The sequence below is a fragment of the Mesoplodon mirus genome, assembly GCF_964341445.2.
Source record: "Mesoplodon mirus genome assembly, chromosome: 5".
Classification (NCBI taxonomy): Eukaryota; Metazoa; Chordata; class Mammalia; order Artiodactyla; family Ziphiidae; genus Mesoplodon; species Mesoplodon mirus.
The window spans coordinates 153,871,928-153,898,208 of record NC_138980.1 but is presented as its reverse complement, the minus strand read 5'-3'; the positions used below and the strand labels follow the sequence as shown (position 1 = coordinate 153,898,208).

The window sequence follows — 26,281 nt, the reverse complement described above, 5'->3', positions numbered from 1 at the left end:
TATGGAAAGAAAGGAAAAATTTAGTCAGTTGATGACTGTTTGATTCTGCATAGGCAAACAGCCAGGAGATTGATGAAATTTTTCCAGTTTTTAATTTACTATGAGTAAGGCACTGTACCATTAAAAGAACTTGAATGATTTAATTTTCTGAAATTTTTACTGCTTTCACACAGCAAACATCATACCAAATAAGCAACTCAAATCCCCAGTACATTCTGCCACTAGTTCTGATTTAAAAGATTAACATGAAATATATTCTAAGTCAAGCCTGCTAATATCATTTTTCAAGACAGAGGGAGATTAAAGAAATTAAAGGATATATAACAAGTTTCAGATATTTAAATTTTCAACAATCATAGTCTAGTCTCGGGCATAGGAAAAGAACACAAAGTCTTCTCTCCTACTCTCTCCTCTAACTGGGAAGATATTTATGTAGGGAATAAAAAGGTGTGTCTCTGAGCTTTTATGAATGTTTATGAATCTGCCCAGAAACAATTCAATAACTCTGCCACTTTTCTTCACAAAGTGTGATAAATATCAGTCTCCCTTAGGTATGTAAAGTCATCTGTAAAGATAAAAATCATTAGCAAAGGGCAAAAGTCCTATAAATACTGTAGGACAGAAAGATAAGAAATTGAGATAAATCTTCTGAATATCAGGATTGTACCTTTTTTTTTTTAGATTTTTCTAAAAACCACATGAGGGCTTCCCTGGTGGCGCAGTGGTTAAGAATCCGCCTGCCAATGCATGGGGCACAGGTTCGAGCCCTGGTCCAGGAAGATCCCACGTGCCGCAGAGCAACTAAGCCCGTGCGCCACAGCTACTGAAACTGTGCTCTAGAGCCCACAAGCCACAACTACTGGGCCCACGTGCCACAACTACTGAAGCCCGCATACCTAGAGCCCGTGCTCCGCAACAAGAGAAGCCACCACAATGAGAAGCCCACGCACGGCAACGAAGACCCAACGCAGCCATAAATAAATAAATAATATATTTAAAAAAATAAAAATAAAAACCACATGAGTTCTGCCTCTCTCCTTCAGTAAAATTATATGGATTAAGGATACAATTTGTTATCAGAACCATTATTACCAAAAATAGGGAGCACAAGTAGTAAATACCTCAGTTGTGACAAAATAAAGAGGGCTTAAATAAAAAACTATTGTAATAATTAGTGTCAAATGTACAAGGAAATAAGTAATATCCAACTGAGAGGGGTTCAGTCAGAGGAAAGCATAAAGGTCAGAGAAAGCAGCACAGGCTGTTCTCAGGGAGAAAAGGAGGGAGCATCAGCTGAAACTGAGTTAGTGGCCAATGGAGACGGAAAGGGGAGAAGGTAGATCCTGGAAAATCAGAGCACCTGTTTCTCTGTTTACACCAGTTCCCTAAGAGAAGCCATAATCAGGTCAGGGCCAACTTTTCTTCCCCAGGGAAGCAGATACCTATGAAAAGGAACCTCTAGACAATTTCCTTTCTGATCCTACCTTACATATAAGGCTCTCTAGGGTCTTAGAAGCTCCTGAAAACCCTGATGACACTAGAGTCTAACACTACTGTTGAAGCACCCAAGTGGGTGAGGACAGTCCTCCACTCCCACCCACACCCTGAGAAAATTACATTAGAGTCCGAACACATAGTTCAAAATCCACAGTTCTGTGATTAAATCTGATGACCACTTGTTGCTACTTCTACTAAACTTCTAATTATATTACAACTTGTACTACTCTCATCTATGTGTGCCTTGTACCTGTTTATCGGTTCATGTTATTTCTTGCTTAAAGCCCTCCAATAACTTCCCACTGTACCTCAAATAAAATTCAGATTTCACACCCTGGCTTACATCACCTGGCCGTCTATCTCTGTCTTCATCTCACACCACTCTCTACCTCACCCTCTGTGCTCCAGCTACACCAGTCTTTCAGTTTCTCAGACACATCAAGTTTGTCCTTGCTCTAGAGCCTTTGCACAGGCTCACATTATAATGCTCTAAGTCCTACGCGTCCATGGCTGGCTCTTTCCTGTCATTAAGAGTTCAGCTTAAATGTCACCCCCGCAGAGAGCTCTTCCCTAAAGTCACCACCTCAACTACCGACTCAGTCACGATACATTTCTCTACTTCAGTTCTCTGCAGGATAATTATCACCATTTGATAGATCTTTGTTTATATATGCATCTATTTCATTTTCTGTCTCAATCTATTAGAGGTACTTCCATAAAAGAACAGGTATTTCATCTGCTTTGGTCATGGCAGTTAGGATAAATCTGTTCCAAATGTCAAGACAAGACTACAGATGTTTTCATATTATTAATTTCATGTGGTGCGAGCTAATATATCTCCAGCACCCACAACACTACCTGACACTTAGCAGGCACTAGTACACAGCATTGGACTGAAGGAATATCGTAGAAATCCGTGGACATGTCTACGTCCATTACGGTAGGGCACTTACCTCACACAGATTAGGTACATGTTGACTCTATTAGTCAAAGGAGTAAGTAGAGCAAAGAAAATGATCCAAATAAAATTATAAAAGTAAACTGTCCACATAAAATTAAATTCTAAATTAGCATACTCAAAATTTGTTAAATTACCACATTTTTATAGCCCTTTTACTTTAAAAATGGAAACTTTATAAATGACGATGTGTCCAAAATTTGCAATTTAAAAATACATATTCAGGGCTTCCCTGGTGGCACAGTGGTTGAGAATCCGCCTGCCGATGCAGGGGACACGGGTTCATGCCCCGGTCTGGGAAGATCGCACATGCCGCGGAGCGGCTGGGCCCGTGAGCCATGGCCGCTGAGCCTGCGCGTCCGGAGCCTGTGCTCCGCAACGGGGGAGGCCACAACAGTGAGAGGCCCGCGTACCGCCAAAAAAAAAAAAAAAAAAAAAAAAAACATATTCAATAAAAACAAGTCCAAAGCAATTACCTTTCTCAGATTATATTCATTCGTAAATAGTCACTTGTGTATCTCCTCTTACCGTTCAGGCACTGAGCTAGAACAGTTGTATTTCCATAGACTAATGATCACCGTATAATATGATTTTAAATATTACGTGCAAAAACAAGGGGAGAAGATTATTTACCTGTTTTAATATGAAGGGGAGGAAGAACATTCACATGGTGAGGTGGCAAAATGCAAAGCAGCCGATTGGTGAAATAGGCAGCCATGAAGCGAGCCATGGACTGGATAACCCTCAGCGCCGCTTCAGGATGAACATTTCCAGTCACTCCAAACTCACAATGAGACTTCTCAGGAACTGCAGGATACACCAAATGACCAAAGGAGATTCTGATCAAACTATCAAAAGTAGTAATATTTAAGTTCCCAACATTACGCAAGAAGAAAATTATAATTACAACTTTTTTCTGAGATGAACACCCATGGCCTACACAAGTTAATTTATAATAGCTATCTACACTTCTTGAAGACAATAGAACAAAAATAATTAGCTCATAATTATGAGCACATACACTTAGGAACTCTTTTAACCTCAAGCTTCTAGTTTTATCTAAAAACACGGAAGCATCTATACAAACAATCCAGCCATAATGGACTTGCAAGTTTAGCATTTCATTATTTATTTTCCCTTCTTTCTTCCCTTTCTAATTTTCTTTCTTTAATGAAAGGAGGCAGGGTTTACTACAAAGATAATCTGAAAAGCACCAGAGCAGTGATTCTTCATGCTTTTTTCTGTACCGTTAGGTCTGGATATTATGATATACTTCCATTAGTAAGAGTAAGTCCTTACCATAAGATTCTTCTGGGAGGTATGGACAAAAGCAACACGTGGAGTGGAGGGAGAAGGCAGGGGAGGGAGAGAGTTACATCACTATCTCTAGGGTGATTCTGACATAAACTAGTAGAAGCAAACATGTGTCATCCCTATTTGAAAATCAAAACTCAATAATATAAACTGGCATTCAGATATATGAAAATAAACAGTTAAAACTATTAAACACAGATAAATACTAAGTTAACATTAATTTTTATAAAATGTATGGCCCCAACAATGGCAAAGTATCTTTCTTTCTCAGAAGTCACTTGGGGGAATTCCCTGGTGGGCCAATGGTTAGGACTCTGTGCTTCCACTGCAGGGGTCCCGGGTTTGATCCCTGGTTGTGAGAACTAAGATCCCACAAGCCACATGGCACAGCCAAAAGAAAAAAGAAAAAAAAGAAAGGAAGTCACTTGGTAGGTATTCACAATAATATTAAGTTCTATATGTGTATGGCCATTTCTATCTTGTCACTTCTTGGAAGCTTGTGCCTGGTTTCCTCCGGACTTCACCCCATGCTCCTTATCCCTTTGCTGATTTTGCTTTGTATCCTTTCATTGTAATGAATCATAGGTGTGAGTACAACTATATACTAGGCCCTGTGAGTCCTCCCTGTGAATCCCTGAACGTGGGGGTAGTCTTGGGGACTCCTGACCCAGTAGGGATATGATTAATATACTCTAAACAATTGTCATTAAAAATTAAAACAAACACATTACAATAGGTTCAACTTATCTTGAAATTTATTATGTCATGACAATACTACTGAAAAAAAAAAGAATATCAGTCAGTTAAAAAGTCACACATAAAAAAAAAAAAGTCACACATAAAAGTCTTCCACTCATACACAGCTACCAGTCCTTTTGGAGGGAAATTTGACACCAGGCATCAGAAGTCTTAAAACCATGGATTCTCTTTGATCCTGTAACCTCATTTCTCAAAATTTAACCTAGAGATATTATTAGTAATGTTCACAAAAATTTATGTACACTACAGCATTATTTAAAATATCAATAGTAAATAGGTGGCACCAATCTAAAATGTGCAATAATGAGGAAAAGGCTTAATAGGTTTTTAAAAAGAATATTATTTACATTGGAAAATATTCATCATAATATTAAGTTTAAAAGATTACAAAACAGAATATACATATATAAATGTATATAGACAAAAAGTGGTAGAATTAAGTGATTTTATTTTCTTCTTTAAACCTTTCCATATTTCAAAATTGTCTAAAATGAACTTGTATTACTTCTGTAATGAACACAAAAATTTAAAAAGACAAATATCACCAAAAGTAAGAAATCTATAAACAGTGGCTGCATATGACATCACTTATATGTGGAATCTAAAAAGATGATACAAATGAACTTATTTACAAAACAGAAACAGACTCACAGACATCGAAAACAAACTTATGGTTACCAAAGGGGAAAAGTGAGGGGGAGGGATAAATTAGGAGGTTGGGATTAACAGATACACACTACTATATAAAAACTAGATAATCAAGAAGGACCTACTGTATAGCTCAGGGAGCTCTACTCAGTATTCTGTAATAACCTACATGGGAAAAGAATCTGAAAAAAAATGGATATACGTATAACTGAACCACTTTGCTGTATACCTGAAACTAACACAACATTGTAAATCAGCTATACCCTAGTATAAAATAAAAATTAAATTTAAAATGCAGAGAAAATATGAATACCAGAATAAAAATGTCATGGTATTCTACCATCTATCTCACCTCAAAAAAACAAAACAAAACAACAACAACAAAAAAAAACAGTGGCTGAAGCCAAAGAAACTAACACTGTTCTGATAAACTAGTGAAAATCAATTCAAAGAAAGGGTTTTACGTAAGAGATGGGCCCCATTTCTCCAACTATTTTTAGAAGTCTTTGTAAACTAACTTCTTTTGATCACTATTTTCCAAGAGTAAAATGATGTTCTAAACCAATAAATAATCAGTTATTAGAAAAAAAAACAAAACAAACAAACAAAACTCCATTAGAGTCATGAACTCCATTTAGAAAGTTCTGATACATTGAGCCTTTCTGACACATTCATACGCATAGTATACATCTAACGGTCTATGACCGTATAACCATTATAACTATATTATGTGTTCATTCATATATATCTTTTTTTTTTTTTTTGCGGTATGTGGGCCTCTCACTGTTGTGGCCTCTCCCGTTGCGGAGCACAGGCTCCGGACACGCAGGCTCAGCGGCCATGGCTCACAGGCCAAGCCGCTCCGCAGCATGTGGGATCCTCCCAGACCGGGGCACGAACCCGCGTCCCCTGCATCGGCAGGCGGACTCTCAACCACTGCGCCACCAGGGAAGCCCCATATATATCTTTTACTCTGGTTACTGCTTAATTTAAATACACCTCTTTAAAAAGGACAATCCAAGTATTCTGCAGCCTATTAAGCAATTTTAAAAAGACTCAGAATACCTCAGAAAGTGATTTTCATCACTTTACTAAACAACCTTAAGCAACCATTAAAGAAAATATAAAAATATCAAGGAAAAGTACTTGGGTAGCTGATATTATGTCTAACAAATAGGGCTGTGATACAACAATTGTATCAGTTCAGCAGGCAATTACTGCTAAGCCTAGAGACCCAAAGATTAAAAACAAACAAAAACATGATCCTTGCTACTGAGAAGCTGACAGTCCAAAATTTACCACAATAGGGCAGAGCAACCAACTTTTATGCATAAGCAATTTCATATCTACACTTATAAATACAAATTACTAACATTAAACATACTGATTTTTGAAAAGCATACCTGAACAATCTTCATTTTCTTTTACAGGTAGGTGGGACGATATCAGTATTTCTCTTACTAGCTGATCACATAATCCTTGAGCATCATTTAAATTATAGTTATACAGATGGCAGTACAAAAGGGAAAGATAATAGCGTATCTGAAGAAAACATATCCTTCTTCCTCCTTAAACAGGGAAGAATTACACTTACATTAAAAACATGTTAGCTAGGTAATGTTCTTGATATGGGTGCTGGGTAGACAGGAATGTTCAGTTTATAAAAATTCATCAAGCTGTACATTCATGTTATGTGAACTTTTCTGCACCTGTTTTATACTTTAATAAAAAAACAGGTAAGCAATATTTTGTTCTTTTTCATTTTAAGCTCTGAACAATTTTATTTTCTTTGATCAGGCCCTAGGCTGACTAAGAATTTATCCAAAGAGAGGTGCACATCCTCCTCATCTTGGTACTAAGGTCCACTAACGACATCTATCTCAAGTACACATGGTATGAAACAGAGGGGAACATGCTAAAAATAAAAATTTTTTTAAACCACACAAGAAATCATACAAATATCAAACAGTCAGTCAAAGAGACTTTCCAAAGGAGAAGAAACACTACCCAATAAGATAGGAGCCCCTGACCACTGCCTTCAAACATCTGAAGGGTGCTTAGGACTGAGACTGCTGGCTGCCTACTCCTTATCTATTCTTTCTGAGTAAAAGAATTTTAATTTTATTTGAGGTTACAATGCACCCAGATCACAATTTCTTGCTAGATGTGGCCATGTGAAAATATGACAAGTTCTGAAGCAAGAGATAATATTGTATAGAACTGCTAGAAAAGCTGCTTCAAGAGAGGTAACTCAATAGGAGGTACACCCTTTCTTACCCTTCCTGCCTTCCTCCTTTCTGTTAACTAGATTATGTACATGATGCCTGAGACTTCAGCACCCATCTTAACTCATGTAATGGCCTTGAGACAGGAAGCAACGCACTAAGCACGACGGTGTAGAAAAACTAAAGGAGCGCGAGTCCTTGATGAGACCACAGAAACACCGAATCAGCCCCAGCCTATCAACTTCTGGCCTCATTTCCTAAGAGAAATAAACTTCTTTCTTGTTGAAGCCAGTTATTTTCAGTCTCTATTACAAGAATCCATACCAACTGGATACAGTTGGAAATGAAATTAAATGAAAAGGTCTACAATGAGACTCACTATGAAAACTTTTCTTCATGAGAACTTATCACCTTGAATGCCACTCTTCTTCACCCAGTTGGACAATCCCCAAATCTGAGAACTACATTAGACTTCTTTCTCTACTCAAGTCCAATTGATCAAACCTCTTAAATGTCTGACAAATGTGACTTCTGTCCTCCAGTACTCTTGACGTTGCTTTGGTTCAGGACCTCCTCAAATAACTGTCTTGCTTCTAGGTAAAACCCACATCTCTACACCACACTCCTACAAATGGCCCTCCATAATGTACTAAAGTGATCTTTCCAAATGGCCTATATTTATTTGAAAAGTTCTCTTTATTACATAAAGTATCTTAACTGACCCCACTGTCTTCAGGATAAAATCTTAATCCCATGGCACTGCAGAATATCCTCCTTTTTCATCTGTTCTCTACCTCTCACTTTAGCACTCGCCACCCTATCCTCAATATTACACACATATTTCAAATAATCTGGTCCTGTTAAAACTACCTGCAGTTTACCAAACTGCCATGGTTTCTCATGCCTTTTTGCTTTAGGAATGCTATATCATTTGTTAAACCATTCCCACTCCTTCAATTGGACAATTCACTCAATTTTAAATGTCAGCTCCTCCAGGTTTTCCCCAGACTGATGTTTGCACTCCAGCTCAGACTGTGTGCTTTCCCGGCACCTACCATAAAACATAATTAGAAACATGCTAGTTGTTTATATGATCTCTCCTCCAGATTGTAGGCAACTTTAGGGTAAACTTGTTTATTTCAGTTATTCCTATTGCCTAATACACATAGCAGGCCCTCAATAAATACCGGTTAAGTAAATAAATTAATGAAACATACAAAGCCACATCAGTCAGAAAATAAATTTAATAATTGGCCAAACCTGACCAGGTAGTAGCTGCAGTCAAGGATAGCTCCAAGGTCACTAGCTGAGAACCTCTGTCACCCTACTCATACCCTCAGCCCTATATCATAAAAGCTATCACCAGTTTCTAGAATCAACACCCCTAGATTCTCATCAAAAACTCCATGTAGGAGACCTTCCCTGTTGGTCCAGTGGTTAAGAAACCGCCTTCCAATGCAGCAGACACAGGTTCAATCCCTGGTTGGGGAACTAAGATCTCACATGTCACGGGGCAACTAAGCCTGCACACCGCAACTTCTGAGCCTGCGAAACGCAACTACTGAGCCCATACGCTCCAGAGCCTGAGTGCCACAACTAGAGAGAAGCCCACGTGCTGCAATGAAGATCCTGCGTGCTGCAACCAAAACCCAATGCAGCCAAATAAATAAATATTAAAAAAAAATTCCATGTAGCCCATAATAAGTCTAACTCACAGGAAATTCTTTTTAAATTCTTTAATTTATTTTATTTTTGGCTGCGTTGGGTCTTGGTTGCTGCGTGCGGGCTTTCTCTAGTTGCAGTGAGCAGGGGCTGCTCTTCATTGCAGTACATGGGCTTCTCTTTGTTGCATAGAACGGGGTCTAGGGGTGCAGGCTTCCGCAGTTGTAGCACACAGGCTCGGTAGTTGTGGAACGCGGGTCCAGTTGCCCCATGGCATGTGGGATCTTCCCAGACCAGGGCTCGAACCCGTGTCCCCTGCACTGGCAGGCGGATTCTTAACCACTGCGCTACCAGGGAGGTCCCACAGGAAGTTCTTAAAGTTGAATTACTTAAGAGCAGAGAGCCTTAGCTCCATGTTTCTATAAGTCTGTAATAAGGTGACAAATTATCTGACCCATAGTTTCTCGTTTAGATACTTACAGTCCACTAAATGACAAAATATATATTTTTTTAATTTGGGATTAAGTCTCATTTTTTCCCGATCAACAATCAATCACAGGTTCCACCACTAACCAAAAAAAGGACAGAGAAGCCTTATCTATGGATAACAGAAAAAATTCTTAGTGCTACAATTTCCGAGACTAAGAATAATTTTAAATAATTATTTCTGACAGTAAAGGTACCTACAATATGTATGCTATTTGAGCATTAAGAAATTGTGAGCACTCAGAAATCTGAAATAATTTTAAAGCTCAACAGCATGCTAAAATATGGTCCTACCAATATTATGGCAAATATTATTTTTTAACACTCCCCTACCTTTCTCTTGGGTTTCTTGAAGAGCTTTCTTCCATAGTTGAACAGACTTTTCATATGATCCTAATAGGAAACACTCTTCCCCTACAAAGTTTTTAACCAAAAATTAGTGCTGGTTCATTAAATTCCTTTATAAACATGTACTTATTTTAAAATTTAGTGGATACAGCTCCACCAGAAATTATTTTGAAAAGCAAATAATTGCAACCAATTAATAAAATCAAAGTCCAACTAACTATATCACTTATTCCTGGAGTTAGAAATTGTTTATAAGATACTGACCATTGATAGATTTAAGTTCTAAGGCCTGGTTCAAGAGAACTCCAGCAGTCTGTAATTTAGCCTGTATATGACATAACAGGGACTTGACAGTAGATGCTTCGTCTGTCATCTTTTCAGTTAACTGTACGTCATCTTCAGGAACTCTTTGACTTAATTGTGTTTGATACCATAAAGTTTTTCTGTACAATACTCTCCAGAGAACAATCAATCTGCACACAAAATTAGGCAGTCATAAAAATCAAATTTCAGACTAGGGATAAGAATGAATATAGCCTCCTCATTAGCCTTTTTTTTCTGCATGTATTCTTCACTGAGGTAATAACATGTATACAAACTGATCAGATTTAAATATACAACAAAGTCCACTGATCGAAAAATGCATATTTTTAAAACTTTCATAAATGCTTTATGTACCTGTGGTCATTTTTCTATAGCGCTTATCTAAACCAAAATCCTTCAACAGTATCATAGATGCCCAAGACTAATAAAATATATGTGTTGAATAATATTTGGCATAAATCCTATAACGTAAAATCTATAATGCTGAGTGCTAATGGGTACAAGGTTTCTTTTGAGGGTGATAAAAATATTCTGGAATTTGTGCTAATAGTTCTACAAGCCTGTGACTATACTAAAGATCACTGAATTGTACACTTTAAAATGGAGAATTTTACAGTATGGGAATTATATCTCAATTTTGAAAAATCTATAAAGCTGATGGTCTCCTAATATTAAAGTCATTATACCTGTGTCCTGGCTGTTGAACAAAATTTAATGTTTGAGGACGAATCTTGAAAGATGAATTCCATGACAAGTTTTTCCAAGCACCACTATCTTGAAACATTTGAAAAATGGGTACCACCAATGAGTCTTGCTTTGCTGTTCTACTTCCATCAGTTGATGCTGAAATAACTTCTGGTTGAAGACTGTATATGCCATTTAAATGATCAGCTACCATTCTGAGTAAATGAAAACAGGCTAAAAGCTTCTTTGAGAATAACTGATTCTGTTGTTGCTGTGTCAGCAAAAGCTTTATAGTATTTGAGGTCAGCTTTACCAAATGTCCTACATCTTGTCTGTATCTCATATCCCAGTACTGGATTGATAAACACTGATGAAAAAGTTGAAAGATACAAAGTACCCATGCATTACGTCTTGGGCTCTTGCTTAAAAAAAGATCAAGTTTGGGGAAAGGACATTTTATAAATTGAAGAATGTACAAAAAATGAGTGATACAAATTACTGTGTAATTTAACATTAAGTTTTTTTCTATCACATTTTTTGAAATTCCTATAGTCCATGCTGCAAGGAGATTTTTCTGGACAGAATGCAGTTCTGTAACAGTTTTATCTGTCTCCTCAGTATTATCTTTTGCATGTATGGTATCAAACATAGAGGCAAATTCCAATCTTCCTTCTTTGGCACTACTAAACAATAGATGATTCTTTTGGTTCCAAAAAGAAAATAAGTTGTTTGGAAAATGTTCGCCTTCATTAGTTTCTTCGGCTTCAAAATCCTAAAACATGAGTGAAAAAAATTATACTTAATATCATTTGATTCCTTACAAGTAGAATCACTTTAGTGCTCTCAAATTTCTCTTCCCTTTAATGAAAGAAAAAGAAAATATGTTTCTTGGAATAAAGTCAATATGTAACTGTTCAAAGTAAATAAAACATTGTTACTAAGTACCTGCAAATCTGCTGTTTTTTCATTTAACTTCATTGTTTCTTCTGCCTGCAAGAATCTGGGAACAGTAGAATCAGCTAAATTTTCATTTCTGTGGTGTTTTAACAAGCTAGATCTTAGGGAATCCAGTGATTGCAAGTTCAGCCCTTGGCCTTTTGGCTATAGAAGAAAAAAGATTTCCAAAGCAAAATTTTATCGATAATTGTACTACAAACAATTAAAACATCTATAGATAACTGTATACAATCCAAGGCTATCAGTACAGTTTTAAATTTGAAAGGACTAAGAAGTCAACTTTTACTAGTGGTACCAAAAAGCACTATACCTTAGACAATATCAAACTTCCGTATGTTTTCTCAAGCCTCTGTGTTGAATCAAGTAGAAGGGATCTCATGAGCACTGATGGAGACAGATTATCAAGAAATCGAAGGGTTGTGACCATGTATCCATCAGAAATAATGAGGTAGGGTAACCGTGAATGTGCTTTTATAGAAAATCTCTGTCTCATAGGGTCACTATCAGAAGCTGATGAATCTACAGAATTATCTGAATCTTGAAGTGTAAACTGCTGTGGTCTAGCAAACAAACACCAAAATTCAAGAATTAGTAAGAGAAAAATCTTAAAGGAAACAATTATGTTATTCCAAAGAAAAAACAAAACAATTAAAAGTTCCAGAATGATGAAAAAGCAAGCAAATTAAATGCAAAAATATTAAATGTGCATATATCTGTGAGGAAAACATAAGTGATTAAATAATACAGAGGTTTATGTGTTTTTTAAAATTTTCCCAGCGTTGTGGCACTTACTCTGTCTTGCTTTTTGTTTTTGTATTTTTGCGGTACGCGGGCCTCTCACTGTTGTGGCCTCTCCCACTGCGGAGCACAGGCTCCAGACGCGCAGGCTCAGCGGCCATGGCTCACGGGCCCAGCCGCTCCACGGCATGTGGGATCTTCCCGGACCGGGGCACGAACCCGTGTCCCCTGCATCGGCAGGCGGACTCTCAACCACTGCACCACCAGGGAAGCCCTCTGTCTTGTTTTTAATCTAGTTTTATACAACCTTTTTCAGAAAATAATTGAGGCAGTTCATTTTTACTATTAAAGAGTTAGTTACCTTTCCTTCTTACTATCTATTTAAATATACTTATAAGAATATAATTAGGAGCTATGAGTATATTTGTTATTAAGGAGGAGAAAGAAAAGAAACAGGACATTTGGAGAGGATGGTGATAAGTATAATTTTATCAGCTTAAGATTAAATCTGACTGAGTTTCCACATAAGTGTAGTTATTTATTTTTATGGTGGAGTACCTGATTCTGATTACTTAATATCACTGATTTTTAACTTTGGAGCTTTATAAATATAAAGAGAATAAAGAAAATATAATTTTTTTTCTGGTTAGGAAACTAATCAAATATAGATTTTATTAGCCAAATGATCCACAATAGAAGATTGGTTTCAGAATGTACATGCTGTGAAATTTATAAAACCATTAAAAAGTGACTCCATGGAAAGATGTATGACATACTGTTATATCAAAAAAGCAAAATAGTAAACAACATATATCATATAATTTATTTTGTTTTAAAAAAGAAACTAATATTGTTATAAATGTAATATAAAATTTTAAAATTTAGAGGACAACACACTAAAATGCTAATAATTGCTATCTCTGAGGAACAGGATTACAAGTCTCACTTTCTTCATTATTTACTTTTGTAGCATTTGATTTTTAAGTTTTTTTTAAAACAATGAATATGTATTATTTTTGTAATCAAAAAAAGCAATCCATTTTGAAAGCCCCTAAATACTCATTTTAAAGGAAAATGTGAGGAAATTTAAGTCAATTATGAATCAGACCATAAGAAATAAGGAAAAACACTTTCACTGCACAAAGTGACAAGTTTTTCCATTAGAACTTTCTATTGCTAAAAATTAAGCAAAACTTTTGCTAAATATAATCAAGGACACATCCCTCCTCAGTTTCTTTTCTATACAGCAAAGGGAATGGATTAGTTTCAAAGACCTTTTCCAATGCTTTTGATTTGTAAATAGGTGTCTATATGTGTCTAGCCATATATAATAATATTAACATCAATAACAGCAAATATTTACTGACCACTTATTTTATGCCAGAACAGTGTTAAAGCAATTTATAATTATTTACTATCTTACTTCATTCCCTCAACTCTAAGAGACAATTACGGTCATCTTCATTTCACAGTAAAAGAAACAGAGTCTTAAGAATAACTTACCCGAAGTCACACAACTAATAAGTAGAACCAAGGTTTGAATCTTGTTCTGACTCCAAAGCCAAAATGCTTCATGATCTCACAAGTAGAAATTAAAATGTGGCTAAATTCTAAAGTCTACTACCCATTTCCAACAACTTTTCTCCTTTTTCCCTCTGGGAGAAAAGTAGATACATATGTGCTCTGCTTTTCAAACAATAAAAGATATACCACACTCCTATTAATTGTTATATCAAAGAAGTTACTTTTTTTAGTGCTATTAAATATTTAAATAACATATACTTACATAGTCACAATGTCAAATTTTCACCAGGATTAAGCCACAAAAAGAAACAGAAGAAAACTATAAATAAGAAGCGGATAGTGAGATGACAGACTCAAAGAAAGAATAAGACAATTTGAAAGACGAAATTATATTTTAAAAATACACAGTAAAGTAATACCAAAAGAGAAAAACTTCTGTAAATATATTAAAACAATTCAAATGTCTCACCTATATGTTATTAGTGGGTGAAGAGGAATAAATTCTGCTGGCCCAAATTCTATAGAGCAACCAAACGTAATTAACGTTAGCAATTCACCTTGGCAGGTCAATAAAACCAGGGAGCCACGTTTTAACACACAAGCCAGAAAAAGACTATCATGAGTCCAGCTGATATCACCTACCCAGTAGGACCTAGAAAAAACAAGACAATATGTTTAGAAAAGGACTCTCTACAATGTCTTTGACAATTTATAATGGCCAAGAAGGGCTGAGACGCTTTGAAAAATAAGGTCAAAAGAATGAATAGTAGGCAAATGTCACATACATTTCATGTATTTTACTTCCCAGAAAAAAAGGTAAGAAAAAAGGAGTTCGCTCATAAACATCTACTCCATACAACATGCAAATTATAAATTTACTTAGATTCATAAGCAAATCATAAGATGAAAATAAGACCTAACAAAGTAAAGTTTTTGTCACTTACATTATAATTAGAACAACTTCTAATCCTAGTGGTGTCCAAAACTAAGATCTACTGGTAGATTTGAAGGTCAATACCACACCTGTCTTCTCTGCAGCCTGCCAGAGCTCCACTCAGTAGCAGACTCCCTCTTCCCAAAGCCATCTTTACTACTCCTTAACTATCTGGTAATATTAATGTTTCTTTCATGGAGACAAAAAATAGCTCCTCCTCATGTGAATGATGGATACCCTAAGTCAAACAGACCACTGAACTGAGACTAGTAATATTTCTAGAAAGGAGATTTTGGGGAGAGAAAGAAAATAAAAAGGCAAGGCTGGATGAACCTGAAAACTCTGGAAATTCAGAGAGCAGCAGAGAAAACAATTCAGAATAGGAACTTAGAGGAAACTTTCCTACTCTATAATCCTTCATAGGTCCATGTGCCATCCAAAATCACCACTTATGGTACTATCCACCCGTATGCAGAGAATGTTAACTTTGTTTAAAAAGCTAGAAACACCTCAGCCTGAGTATACAATGGTCTTCCCAACCCAGGTTTTTTCATTTCAGCCTCTCTAACTTAGCCCAGTATTTCTCTACCCAGTCATAACTCCACTCTTCCCAAGATAACACAGAAAGAAATAAGAGAGAAAAGAAAATGAGTTCATGTATCTTCCACCCTTCCTTAAAGTATTTAAGCCTTTCCTTATACAAAGCAATTTTTAGAATCTATCAAGCACAAATGCTGAAAGTTGCATCACCTATCTAAACATCTATTTAGACACCTACTGAATTATCAGTGCCTTAAACTTATTAAACTATTAAAAAAGAAAATAAAAACACTATTCAGAAATACAAAAAAAACCCTTACCTGATAAGTGTAGCTGGAACCACAGGATTCTTATTACTACATCCTTTAAGGCTACCACAGAGTGTAACAAAATTCAGTGTGTTTATAAATAATACCTGAGTTGCCTAGAAAGAAAAAAAAAAGATTAAAAAAACCATTAAAATTATTTTACTTATAATTCTGAAGACCTAGAGATCTATTATATCAATGAACTACCTAGTCTTTGCCAACTGGCAAGATAATACTGACCACCTATAACTTTTCTCTCTTTTATACTACATTTTAAGAATATCAGTTACCACTTTGCCCTTCTTTCTTCCTTTTCCATTATCCTCTTTTCACCTCTGAAGGCCAAATTCTGAAAATTATGGCAGCTAATGTAAATAACTTTACCAATTTACAATGTTGAGGTGGATCAGAAAACACCAATTTAAAGAATATAAAGTAATATTAAGGAAAAAAACTATACTCAGGGGGAAAAAGATCTCAAAACTGAACTAAACTCTCTCTTTTACAGGTTACTTCCAAGACAGATTACATTTACTGACCTTTGGGTCTTTCTGATTAAGAGTTACTGCCAGGGTAATGCCATCTCTTGAAAATGCAGAAATTAGAGCTCCTCTTGACTTTACTGGTTCACATTTAGGAATCAGACTGCACAGAAGGCAATCTTGTTGTGCCCACTGAACATGGTATGTCAATGATCTAAGTAGTGAAATCATTGAAAACAGAAAGTATAGTAACTTTTAAATTAACATATACTTCATTACAAAAAATTAAAGGGTTCAACTAAATTCGTACACGTGCACATATATTTGGGGTCTCGTAGCAACTGTTCACAAGTTTTATCCAGGACACAAAAGAGCAATTGCTAGTTAAACAAGGTCCGTATCAGAGTTTTGTTAATAATGGCATGTTCTGTAGCCAGCCCCAAACACATCTGCATCCACTAAAAGTTTAGATACACATATTTCTACATTATTACAAACATTTTTACAGGTATTAAATAGGTGAGAAGAGGGGATTTTTAGGATAGTGGCAATGTTCTATATTTGATATGAGGATGGTTACAGGCGTATGTATATTTATCGAAGTCCACCTAGTTGTACATTTAAGATTTGTTCATTTTACTTTATATAAATTACACCCAAACAACTGCTAGCATAAAAAATAAACAGAAAAAAACAAAAAACCTCACTATTTTACTAAATCTTAGTCATTATATGCTTTTAATGCATTCTTTCTATTTCATTGGGCTTTTTAAAATAAATAAAATTACTTTTAATTGAAAAAATACTTGAGCATTTAAAAGGTACAGTAGTAAATTCAAGTTATTTCCTTTTCAAAATTCAATTGATTTGGAACTTCCCTGGTGGCACAGTGGTTAAGAATCCGCCTGCCAATGCAGGGGACATGGGTTCGAGCCCTGGTCTGGGAAGATCCCACATGCCGCGGAGCAACTAAGCCTGTGCACCACAACTACTGAGCCTGCACTCTAGAGCCTGTGAGCCACAATCATTGAGCCCGTGAGCCACACTACTGAAGTCCGCACACCTACAGCCCATGCTCCGCAACAAGAGAAGCGACTGCAATGAGAAACCCGTGCACTGCAACGAAGAGTAGCCCCCACTCACTGCAACTAGAGAAAGCCCGTGTGCAGCAAAGACCCAATGCAGCCAAAAATAAATAAATAAATAAATTTATTTATTTTAAAAAATTCAATTGAATTACTTTTCAAAGGAGTTATTTTTATAGTCTTAATACAAGTAAGACCAGAGTCTGTCTGCCTTACCTTTTATGTGTTCTTGATTCCAAGAAGAGAAACAAAATAAAAACAAGAAAAACTTTCTATAATAGACATTCAAAATGAAAAGTAAAGAAATAGAACAATACTTACAGGAAGAAAGAATTTGTAAAGCCTCAGAAGTTGATATTCACATTTCACTTACTAATCTTATTACATATTTATGGGCCAAAAGATAACAATGTTTTAAAAGGGATAGAGGGACCTCCCTGGTGGTCCAGTGGTTAAGACTCCATGCTTCCAATGCAGAGGCACAGGTTCAATCCCTGATAGGGGAACTAAGATCCCACATGCTGCATGGAGTGGCCAAAAAAAAAAAAGCAGATAGAAAACTAGGAAGAAGAAACATTTACCTCACCTTATAGATGTAAATACATTTTCATGCCAGCGAATTGCTAGAAATGTTAACTTCAGGCATTCCCCGGAATAGAAAGTAAATGAACACAAGCAGCAGTCTCCAAATAACTGTAGATAAATTTAATATACTTTAGTATATAATTAATCTGAAAATAAATCAAGAGGACCTAGAGATTGTCATACTGAGTGAAGTCAGACAAAGAAAGAGAAATATCCTATGATATAGCTTATATGCGGAATCAAAAAAAAAGAAAATGATACAAATGAACTTATTTACAAAACAGAAACAGACTCACAGACTTAGGGAACGAATTTATGGTTACCAGGGGGTAAGGGTGGGGAGGAGGAATAGTTAGGATGTTTGGGATTCACATGTACACACTGGTATGTTTAAAATAAATAACCAACAAGGAAAAAAAATAAAATAAACTAATTAAACTATAAATAAAATAAACTAATGCCTGAAAGAACAGCAAAAAAAAAAAAACCAAACAACAAACCCCCCCCACATATTTCTCATCATAAATAAAATAAATGAAATATATCAAGAGCCTGCTCATATTTTTATTAACATGTAGCTGAACATTAAGCTAAAGACTAAGTAATTAATTTCTGAGCCACAGGCATATCTCAAATGGGAAATCAAGGTGCAGTTTACTCTCTTTAGAAAACACTGCCTTTACTCTGGCTATAACTGGAAATATTCTAATATATTTATTTTTCTCTTCTTTTACAGTTACATATTATTTATTTATTTGTAATTAATTTATTTTATTTATTTGGCTGTGTTGGGCCTTAGTTGTGGCATGCGGATCTTCGTTGCAGCGTGCGGGCTTTTCTCTAGTTGTGGCTTATGGACTCTAGAGAGCACAGGCTCAGTAACTGTGGCTCTCGGACTTAGCTGCCCTGCAGCACGTGGGACCAGGGATCGAACCCACATCCCCTGCATTGGAAGGTGGATTCTTAGCCACTGGACCACCAGGGAAGTCCCTATAGTTACATATTATTTAAATTAGGGCACTACCCATGGGGCTGGAGGAAAACAACAGAAGTTCAAAATGCAATTTCTAACAATAGTAGATTGGGTAATAAAATGTTGGTCCATACATACAAAGAGTACCATGCAGCTATTCTGAATGCTTTTAGTTAATGAACGTGTTATTTCCTGGGAATTAAATGGCTTACTTAATATCACTAATTCTAGCTTTTTTGAAATCCTTCCAACAAATATTTATTTATTTTTTTATTTATTATTGCAGTATAGTTTCTTTACACTGCTGTGTCAGTTTCTGCTGTAGAGCAAAGTGAAACAGCCATATGTATAAATATATCCCCTTTTTTGGATTTGCTTCCCATTTAGGTCATGACAGAACACCAAGTAGAGTTCCCTGTGCTATACAATAGGTTCTCATTAGTTATCATTTTATATTTAGAAGTGTACATATGTCAAACCCAATCTCCCAATTCATCCCACCACCCCCTTCCCCCTTGGTATCCATCCATGTTTGTTCTCTACATCTGTGTCTCTATTTCTGCTTTGTAAATAAGATCATCTATACCATTTTTCTAGATTCCACATATATGCGTTAATACACGATATTTGTTTTTCTCTTTATTACAAAACTAGTTATATTCTAAAACTAGGGAAAAGTATAACTAGGAAGCTCTAAGTTCAAACCATTTTTAATAAACATCTTTTAAAATGTGACCAAGAAATATAAAAATACCTTTTCTGTGATAATTTCACCATTACTATGACAATTAATGATGCCTGGAGATATATACCTATGCCATTACACACTGCTCAACAGCTTCCCAGATGGTGTCTGTTCTTAGAGTCTGAGATCTCCACCACTTCTGATTTGGATTTTACCTCATTTTTTATAAAAACAGCATGCACTACAGCTTCTTTATCTTCAGTGGAAGGCAAATGAACTGCTTCTTCAGGTACGATCTGGGACCACTGGCCCACCAATGAAGGGCTTTTAGAAGATAAGATATTCTTGAATTCCAAATGTTCCCAAAGAAATAGGCATCCCGAAGGAGTTATAAGCAGAACTCTTTTCCCATTGCCAGATACATACAAGTACAGTCTCAAAGAGCTTGCTAGAAAACAATAAAAAAAAGTAATTACACCTCTGAAGTCTGAATTCCCACAAAAAAGTACAAATTTTATCTATTCTGACAATAAGGAACCTAAATGATGCTTCCATTCAGAATGTAAAACTAAGACACTAGTAATAAACTAAAAGTACAAATTATAACATTTATCATGTACTCATATGTGGTATTAGGAACCCACTGTTATCACAGATATGTAAGGCATGCCAGATTTTTCTTCTTCAAGATGAACCTAATTGTCACAAATAAACAACACCAAAAAAATACTTACAGATATAAGGAAAAATACATATATATACAGACATATATATTTACAGAGATATATTTCTTTTCTCCTATATATCAAGTTAAACCAATTTAAACAAATAAAAAACTCCCACCTACTGCAGCTTTAATCATTTCTTTAGGCTTTTCAGTTGCTTGTATAGTTTTCAAACAATCTTGATCTTTGTTCCAGAGGAAAAGCTCCCCTGTAGTAAGTACCCCAGCCAGCCAGGCATCTGCTTCCAAAAAGGAAACACAATACTTATAATCTAACATTTCCCTTAATATTACTCCCAAAATTATTTTTAAAAATACAGTTAATCTAGCCTTTTGAAAATATCAGTACTACTTAACCATTACTGGACGTTGTTAGGACTGTAACATCCTTCAACAAAGGCTGAAGACTGGGAATTTTCTTCTTTGTCCTTCCTGATAGCAAATTAATTTCATTTATGAATTTATCATCCAAAAGAAAAACAGCTTCATTTTCCTAAGAGAAGAAACACGTGAGAGACTTAAGAGATGCCAGAAGTTAATTCAGCCTCTTACCTAAGTAAGTTATCCCAGAAAAGAAAACAAAGTGACATTTAAGAAAGATTGTATATTTGTACTACACATCATAAAATGAACAATAAGGTTGATTATGTAACCTTAAGATTTTTCATTCTATCTTAAAGTACCTCTTACTAGAATTACTAGGTAGGATGACCTAACAGTTGCACTGAGATTTCTTTGGAGTTTAAAATTATAGGAGTGTCTTCCAATTCTGCTAGCCCAAACTGAGTTACCTGCTGTTATCTCATCAATCTGAACAGTAGTACGGGTAAGTTTTAAATTATTTACTTAGATTAAAATAGACATGGCTTCTCATGTCTGAAGCAGTGACATGCTGCTCCTAGACTTCAGTTTTAGAAAACATCGAGAAAATGATCTGAGCTTACTGGAAACCTTCCAGTTGGACACCACACTGCTTCATCACCTGTGTGGGCGTTCCAAGATTCACCAGGACATGAAACTCACCAAACATGTGCCTTTACTCAAAAAGACCCTGTAGTTGTTAGTATGCAGAGTGAAAGCCATGCTCATCCTCAGCAACTGCAGAGAGGTCTTCTGGCTGTGCAATCTCAAAAACCGGGACTTGCAGGGTGAAGAAATTATGTCCCAGCATTCCCAGGAGAGCACAGCAAATGAGAGTGAGGATGATACATCATCCCAGGTCTCCAAGAGCAAAGAAACAGAGGACTGTGAAGAAGATTAAGCAAGTTTATGGAGAAAAGGAGCAAGAGAGTGATGAGAGTGGTGGCAACTCTGATTAGACCACAGAAAGACTGATGCTCCCTCCCCACCTCTGCCAGCCTGTTACCACACAAATACACAAAACCCTGTTCAGTAGGCAGGTGATCCTTCTACAGATGATACTGTATTTTGTGAAGGCCATAGAACATTCTTTGATCTTAGAGGCAAAGCACACAGTTAACACATATTAGAACTGATATTGTAGGATTAAAGAAAAACCTACCTGTCCCAACCAGGAGACTCGTGGCCAGGGTTTTTTCTGCTTGATACTCGTTGAGGTCAAAACTTCTAATCTTATCTCCATGCTTGCTGAGATATCAATGACCAATTAAGTCAAAAGTCACAAGATGCTGTAAAAATCAAAACAAACAAAAAAATGATAATAGCCCATAATACTTACTGAGGATCTTAATTTAGAATTTTCATAAAGTTTTAGTAGATTACTTTTTCATCAGCTCAAGTTAACTCTTTTTAAGGTAAGATGCTGACAATTTATTCGTATCTCATCTTGAATAGTCAGACAAAATGTATTTGCTTTTCGACAAGTTATTTCTCAGACTATGAAGATAAACATGAACTAGGAGAACATCTTGACAATATAGTTTCTATGTGATTTGATTTTCTCAGTGTGGCAGGTTGTATTTTCCAAAGATGGCCACAAAAATACCTCCCATCCCATATGCTCTTCTTACACTATGACTTTAATACTCCTCTCATTGAGAGCTCTGGTCTATGCCTCATCCCTTGAATTTGGGTGGTTTTTGACTACTTTGACCAAGAGTAAAATGGAAGTGATGCTATGCACTTCCCAAGGCTAGCTCATATAAGGCAATACAACTTTTACCTTACTCTATGGAATAATCACTCTTAAAGCCTTCAATCACCACATAAACAGTCAAACTGCCCTAAGTCACAGAGCTGTAAGAAAGTCCAAACTAGTTGACGTAAAAATGAAGCCTTGAGATAATATGAAGTAAAGATGCCCAGCAAGTCCCCATGCTGGTTGTGGGGATAGTGTGGTAGAGGCCATGAACAGTTTGTTAGAGCCCTATTTGGGTGAGGGAAGCATAATCTTGGGTGAATGGTCCATTCTTGAGTGAATCTTGGGAGGATGTTCACACCGTGGAAGAGCCTGGTACAGTGTATTGGAGCCAGGCACAGTTGAGGACACAGAAGCCATAATGAAAGGGATCCCATAGACCAAACTGAGGACAATTTGAGCATCAAAACAATTATATTAATGGATTTAAAATCCATGGAATAGGGACTTCCCTGGTGGTCCAGCAGATAAGACTCCATGCTCCCAATGCAGGGGGCCCAGTTTCAGTCTCTGGTCAGGGAACTAGATCCCGCAGGCGTGCCACAACTTAAGAGTTCACATGCCACAACTAAAGATCCCACATGCCGCAACTAAGACCTGGAGCAGCCAAAATAATAAATAAATAAATAAATAAATATTTAAAAATAATAAATAGGGGGCTTCCCTGGTGGCGCACTGGTTGAGAGTCCGCCTGCGATGCAGGGGACATGGGTTCATGCCCCGGTCTGGGAGGATCCCACACGCCGCGGAGCGGCTGGACCCATGAGCCATGGCCGCTGAGCCTGCGCGTCCGGAGACTGTGCTCCGCAACGGGAGAGGCCACAACAGTGAGAGGCCCGTGTACCGCAAAAACAAAACAAAACAAAAAAAACAAGAATGGGGGGAACTAAAACGTAATACAAAGAAAAGTAAATAAATAAATAAATTTTAAAAACCACACTGAAGAGAAAAAGAATTCAAGCAACTTTTACGACAGTATTTTGACTATATACTCTCAAACTAAAAATAAAAAGAACTACAAACGAACCTCAAATTCTTTTTAGTAGGTTTATTTTTCCTAGGGGTATGAGTATAGATTTATGAAGCAATTTTGTGTGTAGTTTAGGATTGAGTAAATCAGCAAATCAGCACGCAATTGACCTTGAACAACTCGGGGGTTAGGGGCACTGATCCTCTGTGCAGTTGAAAATCCAAGTATATAGTCAGCCCTCTGTACCTGCAGTTCCTTTGTACCCAAGGATTCAACCACCTGCAGATCTTGTAGTACTGTAGTATTTACTACTGACAAAAATCCAAGTATAAGTGGACCCACACAGTTCAAACCTGTGTTGTTCAAGGGTCAACAATATACTGACAATGAGAGCTACCATCTTCATTGTGGAAGAAAGGGGAAACAATTATAGAACAGGGAAAGGTAAGGAAGAGCCCTAAGGGGCTGGATTAGAATTGGAGGTACAGTATAAAAATCATGATTTCTAGCTCTGTCCCCTAAAAGGGCCTAGAAGCAACGACACCCCAGTAACCATGAGCAAAGTTAACACCCAGATCTCGGTTTCCAAATACCATTCTTCAGTAGGAGGAACCAGAGCTCCTAGGAGAACCTGGTGATTTCAAGGCTGGGGTAGGAAAGGAACCAGAAGAACCTGGAACATCTTGTTGTTTCAAAGTGAGGAAGCAGACACACAATGGGGCGGGGGGGGGGGGCGCGGATGTCAAAAAGAAAGAGAAATGAGATTGGTGGTGTGTGGTAATTCTATTTTTTTTTTTTTTAGAACCCCACCTCTCCCAGATATGAGAGATTCTGTCTATACTTAAGTATTTATGCCAGGGATTTGCTTTAAAATACTCCCTTTAAATCCTTATGAGTTTGTCAATTAAAATGTAAAGGATAGGAGCTTCCCTGGCAGTTCAGTGGTTAAGACTTGGTGCTTCTACTGTAAGGGGCACAGGTTCCATCCCTGCTCACGGAACTAAGATCCCGCATGCCAGGAGGCCAAAAAAAAAAAAAAAAAAAAAAAAAAAAAAGTAAAGGATAAAAAGATAGCTAATCATTTCAAGATGTAAAGACAGAGCCCAAAAGAATTTGATGATGGATGGTCTTCTATCTTTTACAACTCTGAAAATCACCTGTTATATAGCAAAGGTTATTTCTGCCTCATACCAAACTGGCATTCAAAACAATAATGTTACGTACGGATGGATACTAAAAAACATCACGAAACAAGTCAAATTAGTTCATGGAAGAAAGAGATAAAAGGAAGCTCGATCACACTCACAAAATATGTGAGGAGGAGAAACATGTTAAGTCTACCCCCCCTCCAAAGTACCTTTATTTAAAACACATTAAAAACTGCGAAAGCAGTTTCAAGTGAATCCAATTGACACGTACACACTGCTATATTTAAAATGGATAACCAACAAGGACCTACTGTATAGCTCAGGGAACTCTGCTCAATAAAAGAGAGAGAGAGAGAGAGAGAGAGAGAGAGAGAGAGAGAGAGAGAGAGAGAGAGAGAAGAGGAGAGGAGAGGAGAGGGAGAGAAATCCAAGTTGTTCTGTGGCTTCCACTACAGACGAGTCTGAGAAATCGTGTCCATTCATCCGTGCTCAATTTATCACCCACTAAGGTCAAACACAGGAGCTTCCCCACTTCGCACAAGTCATCCCCAGGGGACCCCTGAGATTCCCTACCCAACCCCGCGGGGCAGCGCCGCCCTCTGCCCCGAGAGGTGCCACCGCGGTGCCCACCCGGGACAGGGCGGGAGCTGGAGGACCCCGGTGCGGGGCCGAGGTCTGGCCCGAACCGGGCGTCGTTCCCAGCCATCCGGGGGGAGACCCGGGCCCCTCGGAGCCGCCCAGCCTCCGTCAGGCTGAGGGTGCGGCGTCCGGAGGACGACTCCGGGGAAGCTGGGGGACCGGGCAGTGGGAAAGGACGAGGGAGCTGGGTGCGGCGGGGGATGGCGGGGCTGGGGAGGTCGCGGGCGCGCAACACTCTAGCGGGTGAGAGAGACGGAGGAGCCCGAGGACCCCGCGGGCCGGACAGCGTGGGGAAGAGGCTGGGGCCGTGAGGGGCAGGAATCTGCGGGCAGTTACCTCCGCCAGGGTCCGGCCCATCCGGGAAGGGGGAAGCGCGGGGAGGCAGAAGGCGAAGCCGGCAGCGCAGGGTAGAAAGCACAGGGTGACGGCCGAGGGCCCAGCCGCCGGCGAAGACGCGAGCCTGCGCCCTGGCGACGGCGGAGGTGGGGGAGGGGACGCGAGCGAGCGCCGCCAGTGCGCCTGCCCCGAGCCGGCCGGGAGCGCGGGCGGGAAGCTGGAAGTGCTCCTCCCTCCTTTTCTCCTCCCGGTCTCCTCGGGTTTCCCCCGCCCCTTCCTCTCAGCTGTCCCGCATCCCCTCCAATCGGCCGCTCCTCCTCCCGTTCCCGGTCTCCTCCTCAGCTTCCGCGGGTCCTTCTGTGTTCACCGTCTCCGTGCGTTCCTCAGACACTCGCCTTTGAGTGCCCAGGCGATGCGCGCCGCGACTAAGATGTAAATCACGGGATGTCAGCACGCTAGTGGATTCCTCTAGAGACCTGAGAATGAACGGGTTGTACACTGCCCTCCACGGATCAAGTGGGCAACTTAAAGCGCTAAGGAAAGCGTTTCTGTACTCACACTCCTAGTGACTTCTATTTACAGCACTGTTTTCGCTCCTGTCCCGCTCCTGCGCACGGTCTGGAAACAGG

At 38.0% G+C, this 26,281-nt stretch overlaps 1 protein-coding gene across 7 annotated transcripts in view; it reads right to left on the bottom strand.

The window, feature by feature from the left end:
• Positions 1–25,865, bottom strand: part of CPLANE1 (ciliogenesis and planar polarity effector complex subunit 1) — a 133,531-nt gene extending 107,666 nt beyond the window's left edge. For all 7 annotated transcript variants that reach the window (XM_082623134.1, XM_082623136.1, XM_082623137.1 and 4 more), the window contains exons 1-16: positions 25,653–25,865; positions 21,963–22,089; positions 20,798–20,933; positions 20,560–20,679; positions 19,932–20,164; positions 18,060–18,166; positions 16,446–16,602; positions 15,919–16,022; positions 14,594–14,776; positions 12,173–12,422; positions 11,851–12,006; positions 10,908–11,677; positions 10,162–10,370; positions 9,883–9,963; positions 6,580–6,744; positions 3,089–3,262 (exon numbers count right to left, since the gene is read on the bottom strand). In XM_082623134.1, the coding sequence (XP_082479260.1) occupies positions 3,089–3,262; positions 6,580–6,744; positions 9,883–9,963; positions 10,162–10,370; positions 10,908–11,677; positions 11,851–12,006; positions 12,173–12,422; positions 14,594–14,776; positions 15,919–16,022; positions 16,446–16,602; positions 18,060–18,166; positions 19,932–20,164; positions 20,560–20,679; positions 20,798–20,933; positions 21,963–22,043 (2,926 nt within the window). In that variant the 5' untranslated portion in view covers positions 22,044–22,089; positions 25,653–25,865. The remainder of the gene's footprint in view (positions 1–3,088; positions 3,263–6,579; positions 6,745–9,882; positions 9,964–10,161; positions 10,371–10,907; positions 11,678–11,850; positions 12,007–12,172; positions 12,423–14,593; positions 14,777–15,918; positions 16,023–16,445; positions 16,603–18,059; positions 18,167–19,931; positions 20,165–20,559; positions 20,680–20,797; positions 20,934–21,962; positions 22,090–25,652) is intronic.
• Between the last annotated feature and the right edge of the window lie 416 nt (positions 25,866–26,281).